We start from the raw sequence: 13,016 nt of genomic DNA on the forward strand, positions 1-13,016 counted from the left end.
GGGGGGCAGGGAGAGGGCGGGGGCAGTAACCAAGATCTTGTCCAATGAATTAAGTTAGCCCCACCCTCTAAAACAAGGTCTCCGCCTTCTCCCATGCCTAGACAGCTGCCGCGAAACCGTGCTCCCCTACTCAAGCGCGCTAGCACTCTAGCAAACCCTCGTTCCGATCCGCGGGACGCTAAGCGGGTGGGATCATGGCCCGGAAGGTCCTAACGGTCCTACTGCCTCTGCTGCTCTGTATCATCAGCTTTGCGGGCCTCCTGCTGCTCAGCATCCCTACCAGGGATATCCAGGAGCCGCCCGCCTATAAGGTACCTGTCCCCGGTCCTACCCTTTTGCCATCTGGAGCCGCTGTTTTGGGGGAGGAGGAGTCCGCATTCGTTACGGTTCTGGACAATGAGACAATCACTGGCATTAGCTAGCTGAGCAGAGTTTTGGGCGGCGGGGGCAGAGAGGAGGAATGGGGTTCCCCACAAACCCACTAGGTCGGAAAAGGCAGTGGGCTCTTTTAGAGTCCCGGTCCAAGACCCAAGTCTATTCCACATTGCAGAGCTATTGATGGGAGGTTGTGGCAGTTCCTCCCCAACCCCTCAAAAGATTCTTTTAGGCCGGGTACCAAGGTTTTTCCCATACAGAGACAGGGCTGGGCAGGACTGCCTGAGGCTCCCCTCCTCCCTGTTTCTGTCTTTGCTTCCGGGAGGAGCAGAAATGATTGAAACAGCAAAGTGGCTGCCAAGTTTTCTTCTGGGAGTTTCCTTGGGGTGCCCACCCCCATATGAACAAAGATGATGAAGTCTTACATGTATCTGTAAACATAGTGGGAAGCCTAACCCCTCTGGAGGCCATGGCCAAGACCACCTCAGTTGTCTGACAAGTGGATGTAAGGGCCAGGTCATAAGGCTCATTAGGCTTAGTAGTCCAGCTCCTGTTATCAAACGAGTTTCTTGAAAGTGACCAGATCCCTTAAGTATCATGGAGTTTGAATGTGGGATGAATAGATATTTTTTGGATCTCTATAAAGCAAACTGGGGAGTGCAGTGACCAGATCTGAGTATGACCAAAGTTTTAGCTAAAGCTAACATGGCCTAAATTAGTTTGCATGTCCAGGAACCTTTTTTCCTTATGTCATCTGGTCCAAACTTTTTTTTTAAACTTTGGAACCAAAATACCTTCAAAGAGAAGAGTGAGCTCTTCAGCAAACTGCTTGGGGTGAAGCTTTGGAGGGTGGGATTTGAGGGAGAGCAGATTCATCTTTAGATTCTGCAAACTTAACCACTGACCTTTTGTTGAATTCTCCCTCATATTTGACTGTCTCAAAAGTGACCCAGATGTTGGGCTGTTTAGTCTTAAGAATTCCAAGATCCTAAATAGATGTTTGGATGGGTCACAAATTGCCTCATCTGCTCCTGAATTGGCTGGACCAGCATCTGGATTTCCTGAATTTGTTTTTTTTCTGGGAGGGGATTCAGGGAAGGTAGGAGCCTGGAGATATAAGGGGAAAGTGAAAAAGGGATCTTCTCAGAGTAGGTAAGCAATCCATGTATCGATTCACCCTTCTTTTGGCTTCCAGAGGAACCTTCTTTTGCCTGTCTCTGGATGGGGTTTCCACTAGAACAAAGCACATAGAGAGGGGTTCTGGGAGTAAATGGAATATTTGGCATAAGTGTGTCCATCTGTGCAATGGGTGTACTCATCCATGGATGACACCAAAGATTGTATTCTCTCACTATTTAATAATTGAACTTATTTGATTAATTCTTTATGAAATGACAACAAAATAATTGAGGAAGCCTGACTCTTTTCTATATCTGTTGCCATGGTTTCAAGGATATTACCCCAACCATTTTTATCCCTTTCTCTTCAGCTAAAAGAGTGGGAGTCAAGGATGCTCCCAGCTCTACTCCTTTACTCATAAGTTTTAGAGATCTACAGACCAAAAGTAGGGTTAGGGACTACTTTTATTTTCTCTAAATCTTTCATTGGTTTTTGGTAGTTGGTGGCCTATATATATGAGGAAAAACTGTGATGGAAACCTGTGTTCTTTCAGTGCCCCTGAAACAACAGTGAACTTATAGTCTCACTTCCTCTGATGGCTTTCAATTTCTCATCTTCAAAATATGTTGACATTAAAGAAGTGTTAGGGTAGAGGGGAAGGAGGAAGGAAGGGAGTGGCTTTGAAGTGATAGTATTCAAGCATGATTCTTTTTCCATCACTACCTCACCTGCTAATATTTATTGTAAGCTCCCTTCAATTCTCAGGTTCTAGCACCAGCCTGTCTCAGGTGTCTGTGGAAGTTGAGCTCATGCTGATGCTAATTTAACGGTCCTCATCCTCTGTCCTAGACTAGTATGCTACTTCTAAGTTAGCAAAGCAGCCTGCCAGGGCATGCCAGAACCTGAAACCCTGGGCCACCTGTACCTCAGTCCTGGTGGCCCTACTCCTAGCCATGACATTATTCAACTTTTCAACTGTAACTTTCTGAGGCACAGCTACATTTGCTTGTGTCTTGTGTGTGTGTGTGTGTGTGTGTGTGTATGTGTAGTGGAGGGAGACATTTTCTCTTCCAGTGGCATTTTGGGGTCTAGCAGTTTCCAGGGCTTGAGAGGTCTGTGAGCCATCTGCAAGCCATCTGTGAGCTGGAAGAATTCCTCAGGAACCTCCTGGAACTAATTCCCTATTCATATTCTTTCTTCTCCCCAGTATGGCATAGTCCTAGATGCTGGTTCTTCCCACACATCTATGTTTGTCTACAAGTGGCTAGCGGACAAGGAAAATGATACAGGCATCGTGAGCCAGCACAGCAAGTGTGATGTACATGGTGAGGTGAAGTTGTGCAGAGGTTATAAACTTTTTGTTTGTTTTACCATGGGATGGACAAGACTGAGGCACATTGGAATAGAGATCCCCAGAGAGAAACAGCTATGGAGTTTGGAACCCAAGAGTCAAACACCTAACCCTCCCTTCTCAAGATTTCTCTTTAGGAATTGGTTTCCAATTTTTTTTGAGGAATGGAATGACTCCTTGGATATTTAAATTAGAAAAGCTGGGAGACTCACATGTTCAGTTTCTCTTCTTTTCTTGAGTTATTTGTGAGTTCAGGATCTGACTTTTTAGAGATTTGCACATAATGTGCCTGTAATAGGCAAATTCTGTCTATTTTATATATACTGTACTTATAACATTCCATATGCTAGGTAAACAACAGTTATATTAAACAAAAATTTTAAATTAAAAAAATTATTTTATCTGAAATGTCATGACATCTAAAATTTTGCAGTGCCCCTATCAGAATCCATGGAACACACATTAAGAATCACTACTATAAAGTTATGGGGTGTCAAGATTGCAAAGCCCCTTAGCAAGCTGGTCCAAAACCCTCTCATTATATAGAGAAATAAACCTAGGGCTCAGGAGAATCAATGTTGCCAAAAGTTACACAACCATTTAGTGGTAATGTCACACCACTTTCTCCCTTTTCCCTCTACATCTCAGCTCACTCATTCTGAGACTGGAGGTTGGACTAGATCACCCAGAAAGTTGGCTTCCATTTCTGAATTCTATGATTCTAAAATCCAAGATTCCTAATTCCTTACAAATACAAATACAAATCCCTTGTACTTTAGATTCCTTTAAATTACTACAAAGGCTCTCAGGTTTTGGTGGTAAAGCCTAAATGAATGGGGCTGCTTGGAAAACAGGAGAACTGAGAACATGAGAGAAGTGTGCTAAAGATGATGCTTTACTTTCCTGGGGAAGAAGGATAATGAATAAATGAACGAAAAAGCATTTATTGCACTCACTGTACCAAACATTTTATCTTTTTTGTCCTTCTCTTCCATTGTCATGTGAACACAGATGGGCAATGAAGACCATTAAAGTCAGGGCTTTATGGATGTGGTGTCCTTCAGAAATCATATTCGTTTACATCTTGATATCAGAAAATTTCTTCTGTCTCTGCCCCTGACCTAAAGGTGTGATCTCAGACAAGTTATCCTAACCTATAAAATGGGGGATTTGTTATTTGATGACCTCAAAGTTCCTTTTATCTTACAAGAGTTTCCGATCTAAACCAGGTGATTTAGATAATCGGACAGAGCTGATGAGACTGTAGCATTAAGTTCACAGGTGGCACACCACCTGTGCCTAGGTCCTTTCTTCCTGTATAGGATGGGGTAGGACAAGACTGGGGGTGGGAGGGATAAAGGAGTGCTTAGATCTGAACTTTCCCTAGCTTCCCTCTTTCCCCCCAAGGAAGCCATTAAAAATTTTTTTTTGTTTTTCCAATTATTTGTAAATATAGTTTTCACTATTCGTTTTTAAATAAAATTTTGAGTTCCAAATTGTTTTCTCCCTTCTTCCCTCCTGTCCTTAAGATAGCAAGCAATCTGATATAGATTATATATGTGCAATCAAGTAAACATATTTCCACATTGTTATTGTTTGTCCTTTTTTCTCAAAAAGGACCATGTCACCAAGGAGGTGATGCTATGATATTCAAGTGAGTTGGATTTAAGTGAGGGAGGGCTTACCAGCCTCAAATTCACCTGTCTCACTCTCTCCTGCAGGCATATGGTCCAGTGGCAAGATATAGATCAGGACTACTAGAGATGGCCCAGATGCTGTGGGAGACTTTGGTCTTTTTTAGCTAAGGTGTTTAATAAGTTTCCGTTTGACTGAGATTAAATCTAATAAATGATGAAGGCTAGATAAGAAATGAGGCAGAGAATGGTTTCTTTTACCTAGTCAAAAAAAAAAAAAAATCTATCTGGGAGGGGAAGATTTTTATGGTTTTTTGGCCAATACAGAAACAATTGCCATTTACATTCATTCTGAGTCTATTTGGGTCCAAACAATGAGTATTTCTCTGTGTGGGGTAGGCATTTTGGATATTTACAATGTCATTTGTGGGTTATGAAAAATTAAAACTTATAGAACTCAAGGAGCAGAAATTGTACCTAGCTTTCAGTTCATCTGCTCATCATTGTCTGTGGTTGGGTATGCAAATGATTTTGAGGATTTTATGGCCATACATTCTTATCTGAAAAGAGTGATAGTTTTGTTTTCTCATTGCCTATTTGAATTTCTTCAATTTGTTTTTATTCTCTTACTGTTAAAGCTAATATTTCTAGTACAATATTAAATAATAGTGGTGATAACGGGCATCCTTGTTTCACCTTTAATCTTATTTGAAGACTTCTAGATTATCTCCATTATAGATAACATTTGCTGATAATTTTGGATAGATATTTATCTTTTATTCCTATGCTCTCTGGTGTTTTTTAGTAGGAATGGGTGATGTAATTTGTCAGAAGCAGATGGCTTCAGGAGAATTTGAAAGCCCTCCCTCACTTAAATCCAACTCATTTCCATATCATGGCATCACCTCCCTAGTAATATAGTCCTATTTGAGAAAAAAAGGACAAACAACAATGTGGAAATACATTTACCTGGTTACACATATATAACCTATATCAGATTGCTTCCGATCTTGGGGAATGGGGACCAGAATGAAGAAGAAAGAAAAAAATTTGAAACTCAAAATTTCATTAAAAAAAAAAATTGAAATGTAAAAATAATTGGTAACATAATCATATGGTTTCTGTTGGTTTTGTTATTGACATGGTCAATTTTATTAGTAGTTTTCTTATTCTAGTTATGATCTTTCATCCTATTTTTCCACTATTTATAACTTTTTCTCTCTCTCCTTTCAGCTTATCCCTACTCACCAGTGTTTTGCTTCTGACCCCAACTTTCATCACTCTGCCCTCCCTCTTATCACTCCTTCCTTTTCTTTTACCCTTCCCTTCCTACTTTCCTTTAGGGTAAGATAGAGTTCTTTACCAAATTGAATGTTTGTGTTATTCTCTCTTTGAGCCAAATCTGATGAAAGTAAGGTTCAAACAATGTTCTTCCCCTCCCTCCTTCCCCTTTATCTTAATAGGTCTTTCATAACTCAGGAAGCCCTCTTTGTCTGGACACCTGTGCTAAAACCCACATAGAAGGTGGTATTCAGTTGCTTTATGTTTGAGGGCAGGAGTAATTCTTCTACTTTTAGCTCTCTTTTTTTAAACAAAAAATAACATTCTTTGCTTTTACATCATCTGTATTTCCCAATATATCTCTTTCTTTTCCCTCTGCCCCACTCAGAGAGCCATCCCTTAAAACAAAGATTTTTTAAAAGAAAAAAAATTACCTTCTTTCTTTTTTCGTTCAGCTGGACATTCTCTTCCCAGGGATAGGAGCAGATAAATGAAAGAAAGGAGCTTGCATCAGACAAGTGGACCCTCATTGTCTCTAGACAAGGCACCTCTAAGAATATGATATGGAATCATTTTTCCTTGTTATGTCAAGATCTTCTGGAAAGTTGCTCTTTCCCTCAGACTGTGTCCCTCTGCGCTAGTCCTTAACTATATTGTGTCCAGTGGGCACAGAGAAGTTTCTACACCTTCTAAAATAATGGTTTACAAGCATTTGAAAATCTTGCCTACTTGTTAGGAGGAGAGGCTCCTTAATTTGCAGAGAACACAATGTCATCTTCTGTCATGAGGTTGGACCTTGAAGGGTCTAATCATCCTTCAATAGAACTCTTCCTAACTACCTATACCCTACCTGGTCTTATTCCTTAGTCTCATTTGCTCATAGTCTCAGAGAAAAATTCTTAACCAAATAAAGTATCAAAGTGATTACAAAGATAAAATAAGTAATTCTGACTACATGAAATTAACAAGTTTTTATACCAACAAAATAAATGCAATTATGACAAGAAAGAAAGCTATCAGAAAAATAATTTTTACGTCAAATATCACCAATAAGGGGTTTTTATCTAAGAACTTAAATAGAGAGGTGAGGATTGGACCCGTAATTTAATTGGTAAAAAGAGCTTTCAGATGAAACTCCCTCATTAATGTAGGTTAGAATTGTCTCTGCAATTTATACTTAGAGACATGTGGGGGCAGCTAGATGGCCTAGTGGATAGAGCACCAGCCCTGAAGTCAGGAGGACCTGAGTTCAAATCTAGTTTCAGATACTTAACACTTCCTAGTTATATGACCCTGGACAAGTCAGTTAGCCCCAGTTGCCTCAAAAAAAGAGGGAGAGAGAAATGCCTAGAGCATTGAGAGCCAGGATGTATTAGAGGTAGGAATTGAAACCAGACCTTACTTAAGTCTAAAATGTTGGCTCTCTAGTCATTGTACTAAGCTGCTTTATACATACATACAAACATATATATATATATATATAAAATATAACATTGCCAGAGCTTGGCAATGTAGCTATTATGTATATATTAAACTGGTTTCTTTGATTAACATTTATTAAGCACTTACTATATGCCAGGAATTACTTATTAAATACTGGGCACAGGGGGCAGCTAGGTGGCACAGTGGATAGAGCACCAGCCCTGAATTCAGGAGGACCGGAGTTCAAATGTGGTCTCAGACACTAACACATCCTAGCTATGTGACCCTTGGCAAGTCACTTAACCCAGCCTCAGGGGGGAAAAAAAAAAAAAAGAAAAAAAAAATGCTGGGCATACAAAAAAAGGACACAAGAGATTCCCAGCCCTTAAGTGAGACAACATGCAAATAAATTTACACAAAGCAAGATCTATACAGGATAAACAGGAAATAAAGAGGAGTTAGGGAAGAAGGCTTCCTGTAGAAGCAAGAGAAAATGCCTGGAAAAGAAAGATGAAGAGTCAGGTTCATGGAACAGGCAGGAGGTCAGAATCATTACATGTCAAGGAGTAAGGTATAAGAAGATAAGAAAGGTGAAAGGAGTTATTATGAATGCCAAAAAGAGAATTTTGCTCCTGGAGACAACAGAAAGCCACTGGAATTTACTGAGTAAGAGGTTAACATGATCAGACCTGCATTTTTGGAAAACCACTTTAGTAGTTGAGTGAAGAATGGGTTGAAATAGAGACTTGAAGCAGCCAAGCCCACCAGCAGACCATTGCAATAATCTAAGTGTAAAATGGTGAGAGCTTGTAATGGTAGTAATGTCAAAAGAGAAAAAGGGGCATATTTGAGAGATGATGCAGAACTAAAATAAGCAGGCTTTGGTAATATCTTTATCTATCTGTATGTATATATGTATATATATATATTTATATACATATCCGTTTCTCAATGGATAAATGACCAAAGGAGATGAATAAACAATTCTCTCTCTCTGTCTCTGTTTCTCCCTTTGTAAAGATGGAAGTGAGGGTAAGTGATTTGTGTCTGAGGTCATATTTGAATTCAGGTCCTCCTGACTTCAGTGCTGGTGCTCTATCCAATGTGCCACTTTCCTGCCCAGAATAAACAATTCCTTTTTTTTTTTTTTTAATTTTTTTTAATAAATAATTTTAAAAGAATTTCAAACTACTGACAACCATATAGAAGACTTCTCCAAATCACTGATAACAAGAGAAAAGCAAATCAAACTTCACACTCACTAAATTGATAAGTGTGTTAAAATATTGGAATAGTCAAGGTGGTAGGATTTGTAGAAAGGCAGACACTAATACATGGTTTATAAAGCTATTTAAATTGGTATAAGGCTCTTATCATCATTTTCCTTTTGAAGTAGCAAGGAACTGGAAACAATGTAAATGCTCTTAAATTGGAGAATAGCTAAAAAATTTTTTACTTGAGTACAATGGAATATTATTGTGCTATATGAAATCAATAGGAAGTATACAAAGAAACTTGAGAAAAGTAGTATGAACTAATACAAAATTAAGTAAGCAGGACCAGGGAAAAAAAACAATATATACACTAACTACAACAATGTAAATGGAGAGAGCAATTGAAACAAAATTAAAATTGAATACTATGAAATAACATTGAACACACTTGCCCCTAAAGAGAAAACATGAGAAGGTTTTGCTGCCTGCTTCATATTTTTGCTGAGTGTGGAACACTGTATATAGCATTTGTCTGTATTGAATTTATTTTTCCATTTCTTACTGCTGGGCTTTGTTGGTAATATATAGAAATGCTAATAATTTATGTGGGTCTATATCTGAGGCTCAAGCAGGGTACTCTAAAAGTTTTACATATATATTCTTTAAAAAATAAAACCCAGGGGCAGCTAGGTGGCGCAGTGGATAGAGCACCAGCCCTGAAATCAGGAGGACCTGAGTTCAAATGTGCCCTCAGACACTTAACACTTCCTGGGCAAGTCACTTAACCTTAATTGCCTCAGCAAAAATTAAAAAAAAAAACAAAACAAAACAAAACAAATTTTCCTCCTAGCTATGAAAAGTACTTGACCTATTTTTGTTCTCATTTTTTTGTGGTGGGATTTTAAATATTCAGATTATATATCTAACTATAGATTGTTATGAGTGAAAAATACCTTAGGAACCATTTAGCCCAAATCATGGATTTTATAGATGATAAATCTTGGACCCAGAAATATAAGAAACTTATGAAAGGTCACCTAATAAGTTTATGATAGAGCCAAGGCTGAAATCCAAGTCTCTTGACCTGTCACCTATACCATTCTGCCATATGCAAATTCTTGGTTTTGTATGTTTATTGAGAAAGGATAGGAGAGATGGATTTCAGTCCATTCTCTTAAGGACATTAATAAACATTGGTTATGTTCTCTTTTTTTTCTTCCCTTTATATCTTACTTCTAGGTGGTGGTATCTCCAGTTATGCAGAAAATCCCTCTGGGGCAGGTGAAAGCCTAAAGGACTGTCTCGACCAAGCCCTGAAAGATGTGCCCAAGAAGAGACGATCAGCCACTCCCCTCTATCTGGGTGCCACTGCAGGCATGAGACTTCTGAAGTAAGTTTGGGTCCCCCTGTTTCTGCTGCTCTGCCTACCAATTTGCCTTTGGAATGTCTGGCATTGAACTGTGTGCCTTTATTTCTCTCCCTCAGTCAGCCATTCATATAAGCAAGTCTTATTTTTTTGTTGATCCATTTTAGATTAGAGATGTCAAAATCCATTCCAAAATTTCCCTTCAGTCATCATAGGATTTCTTAATCTAGTTGAAGGATACCCATATCTGTTGTAGAACACTCTCCTGGATTTCTGGTGAAAGACCAGGGATGAATTCTGGTTATCCAGTTATTACGTATATGCATAACATCAAAAGATTATAGATGTAGAGCTGGAAGAGATTGATGGCATTCCCTAAATCTTTGCTACCACTGAAAGAATTGTTATAAATACCAAATCAAATTTTAAAAATAATTTAATGCTTTTTTCTCCAATTACATGTAAAAACAATTTTAACATTCTTTTAAAAAATTTTTGAATTCCAAATTCTCTCCTTTCCTTTCACTTTCCCCTCTCCTTGAAAAGATAAGCAATTTTATATAAACTAAATATGTGCAATCATGCAAATATATTTCTATATTATCTCTGTTGCCAAAGAAAACAGACTAAGAAAATCCACCAAAAAATAAAGTTTTAAAAGTCTGTTTCAATATGCTTTCAGACTCCATTAGTTCTTTCTCTGGAGTAGATAGCATTTTTCATCATAAATCATTCAAAATTGTCTTGAATCATTGTATTATTAAATCATTCACTTACAATATTGTTGTTATTGTGTGTAATGTTCTCCTGGTTCTGCTCACTTTACTTTGGATCACTTCATTTAAGTTTTCCCAGGTTTTTCTGATAGCATCCTGTTCATCTTTTTTTGCTATAGCATTCCATCACAATTATATACCACAACTTGTTTAGTCGTTCCCCAATTGATGAACATTCCCTCAATGTCCAATTCTTTGCCACTTCAAAAAGAATCATTATAAATATTTTTGTACATATAGGTCTTTTCCTTTAAAAAAAAAATCTCTTTGAAATATAGATTATGTCAATGATGGACAGAATCAGCTATACCCAGAAAAGGAACACTGAGAAATGAGTGTAAACTGTTTGCATTTTTGTTTTGCTTCCCAGTTTATTTTTACTTTCTGAATCCAATTCTCTCTGTGCAACAAGAGAACTGTTCAGTTCTGCACACATATATTGCATCTAGGATATACTATAACATATTTAACATGTATAAGACTGCTTGACATCTAGGAGAGGGAGTGGAGGGAGGGAAGGGAAAAGAAGTGAGTGCAAGGGATAATGTTGTAAAAAATTACCCATGCATATGTACTGTCAATAAAAAGTTATAATTTTTAAAAAAGAAAAAGAAATATAGATCATGTGGTGGTATTGCTGTATGCATAGTTTTAGAGCCCTTTGGCATAATTCCAAATTGCTCTCCAGAATGGTTTGATCAGTTCAGAACTCTACCAGTAATACATTGGTGTTCCATTTTTCTACATCCCCTTCAATATTTGTCATCTTCCTATTCTGTCATATTAGCCAATTTGATAGGTGCAAGGTAGTACCTCAGAGTTGTTTTACAAACCCATTATTTTTAATGCTCCTCCTCACCCTTTTTTTTTTTAGCTACTTCCATGAGAAGGGCTGGTGAACCTGTTGGGAAGGACAGGGAAAGACATTAAAGGGTTTCTATATTTCCTGTAGCTTGACCAATCCAAGTGCTTCAACCAGTGTCCTTTCATCAGTGAGTGAGACGTTAAGAAAATACCCCTTTGAGTTCGGAGGGGCCCGGATTTTGTCTGGCCAGGATGAGGGAGTCCTTGGCTGGGTCACTGCCAACTATCTCTTGGAGAATTTCATCAAGGTGGGTTTTGGGGACTGCTCACCTTTTCTGAGGGTGGTATTTCTTTATACCCTATCTTGCCACCAAGTGGACAATGTCCCAATGTTCCCCCATCAAGGTACAAATAATCCCCAATTGATGAGCATCCCCTCAGTTTCCAATTCTTTGCCACTACAAAAAGAATCACTATAAGTATTTTTGTACATATAGGTCTTTTCCTTTAAAAGAGAAATCTCTCTTTGCCTTTGTTGCTGACATTAGTAAATTATAACCCATCCCTCTAAGTCTATATACTATTTAGTCTCTATACGATGTATTAAATGTTATAAATCTATATATATATACCACAAGTCTATAAACCATCTAGCCCTTGACTCCTAACTCTAACCTAACTGGATACTCAAAAACACCCATGATTACTACCATTGGGATCCCCCATGGATAGACAGGCTGCTGGGTCCATTGGTGGTACCTAATCCCACTATTAAAATTTTTGCTCATTTGGATAAGAAATACTTTACTCCAAGACTCCCAGTGCTTTCTCATTCCAGTCTGGAAACCCTTGGAGGAAGAAGATTATTGATTTTAGAGAGCAAAGTCTATGACAGATATAAGATGCTTAATAAATACTTATTGTATTGTTTTTCTTTTTTTCCCCCTCCTCCTCTTCCCCTTCCCTCTCTCTTCTTCCTGTTTCCTAGTATGGCTTAACAGGGGAGTGGTTTCAACCAAAGCGGGGAACTGTGGGGGCCATGGACCTAGGTGGAGCATCCACACAGATCACCTTTGAGACAACCAGCCAGATTGAGGATTCTGCCAATGAGGTCAGGTTGCGGCTCTATGGCAAGAGCTACAGAGTCTACACTCACAGTTTCCTGTGCTATGGTAAAGACCAAATGCTTAAGAAGTTACTGGCTGGTGTCCTTCAGGTATGGCTAGCCCTCTGAAGGGGAAGGTCCCCTTGAAACCTCCATTGCTCACCAAAAGTACTTTTCTTTTCATCCTATCTGCTATCTCCATTGCTGCTTAGTATCACTCTTGCCAGTAAAGGAATTCTTTCTTTCAGGAATTCTATTCTTATGACTGCCAGACTTTGGTATCCATCTCTTGTCTAGGTGGGTCTGCTGGTTTTTGCCTTCCAGCCTCCTGCACCCCACCAGTTAAAGACAGCAACTTCTGTAGTCTTTCTTGGTTATCTGAGCAGGTAGGAGCAAGGGGAAGCAAATTCAGGTAAAGTAATTGATTTACCTGAATTTGCTCAATTACTACACAAGCCCTTACTAAGTTTCCTGTGAAATATAAGGGGATGAGAGAAGATGCAATCTTTATTCTCCTAAAGTTCATAAGATGTTTGGGCAAATGAGAACCATTCATCCATCTATCCTTC

The 13,016-nt window shown here is 38.7% G+C and overlaps 1 protein-coding gene across 1 annotated transcript in view; it reads left to right on the forward strand.

The window, feature by feature from the left end:
* The window catches only part of ENTPD2 (ectonucleoside triphosphate diphosphohydrolase 2), a 27,997-nt gene continuing 14,981 nt past the window's right edge, over window positions 1-13,016 (forward strand). The window contains exons 1-5 of the mRNA XM_074289083.1: window positions 1-311; window positions 2,702-2,819; window positions 9,636-9,786; window positions 11,491-11,650; window positions 12,331-12,558. Of these exons, the coding sequence (XP_074145184.1) occupies window positions 195-311; window positions 2,702-2,819; window positions 9,636-9,786; window positions 11,491-11,650; window positions 12,331-12,558 (774 nt within the window). The 5' untranslated portion in view covers window positions 1-194. The remainder of the gene's footprint in view (window positions 312-2,701; window positions 2,820-9,635; window positions 9,787-11,490; window positions 11,651-12,330; window positions 12,559-13,016) is intronic.

Source organism: Sminthopsis crassicaudata, chromosome 2 (assembly GCF_048593235.1).
Source record: "Sminthopsis crassicaudata isolate SCR6 chromosome 2, ASM4859323v1, whole genome shotgun sequence".
NCBI lineage: Eukaryota > Metazoa > Chordata > Mammalia > Dasyuromorphia > Dasyuridae > Sminthopsis > Sminthopsis crassicaudata.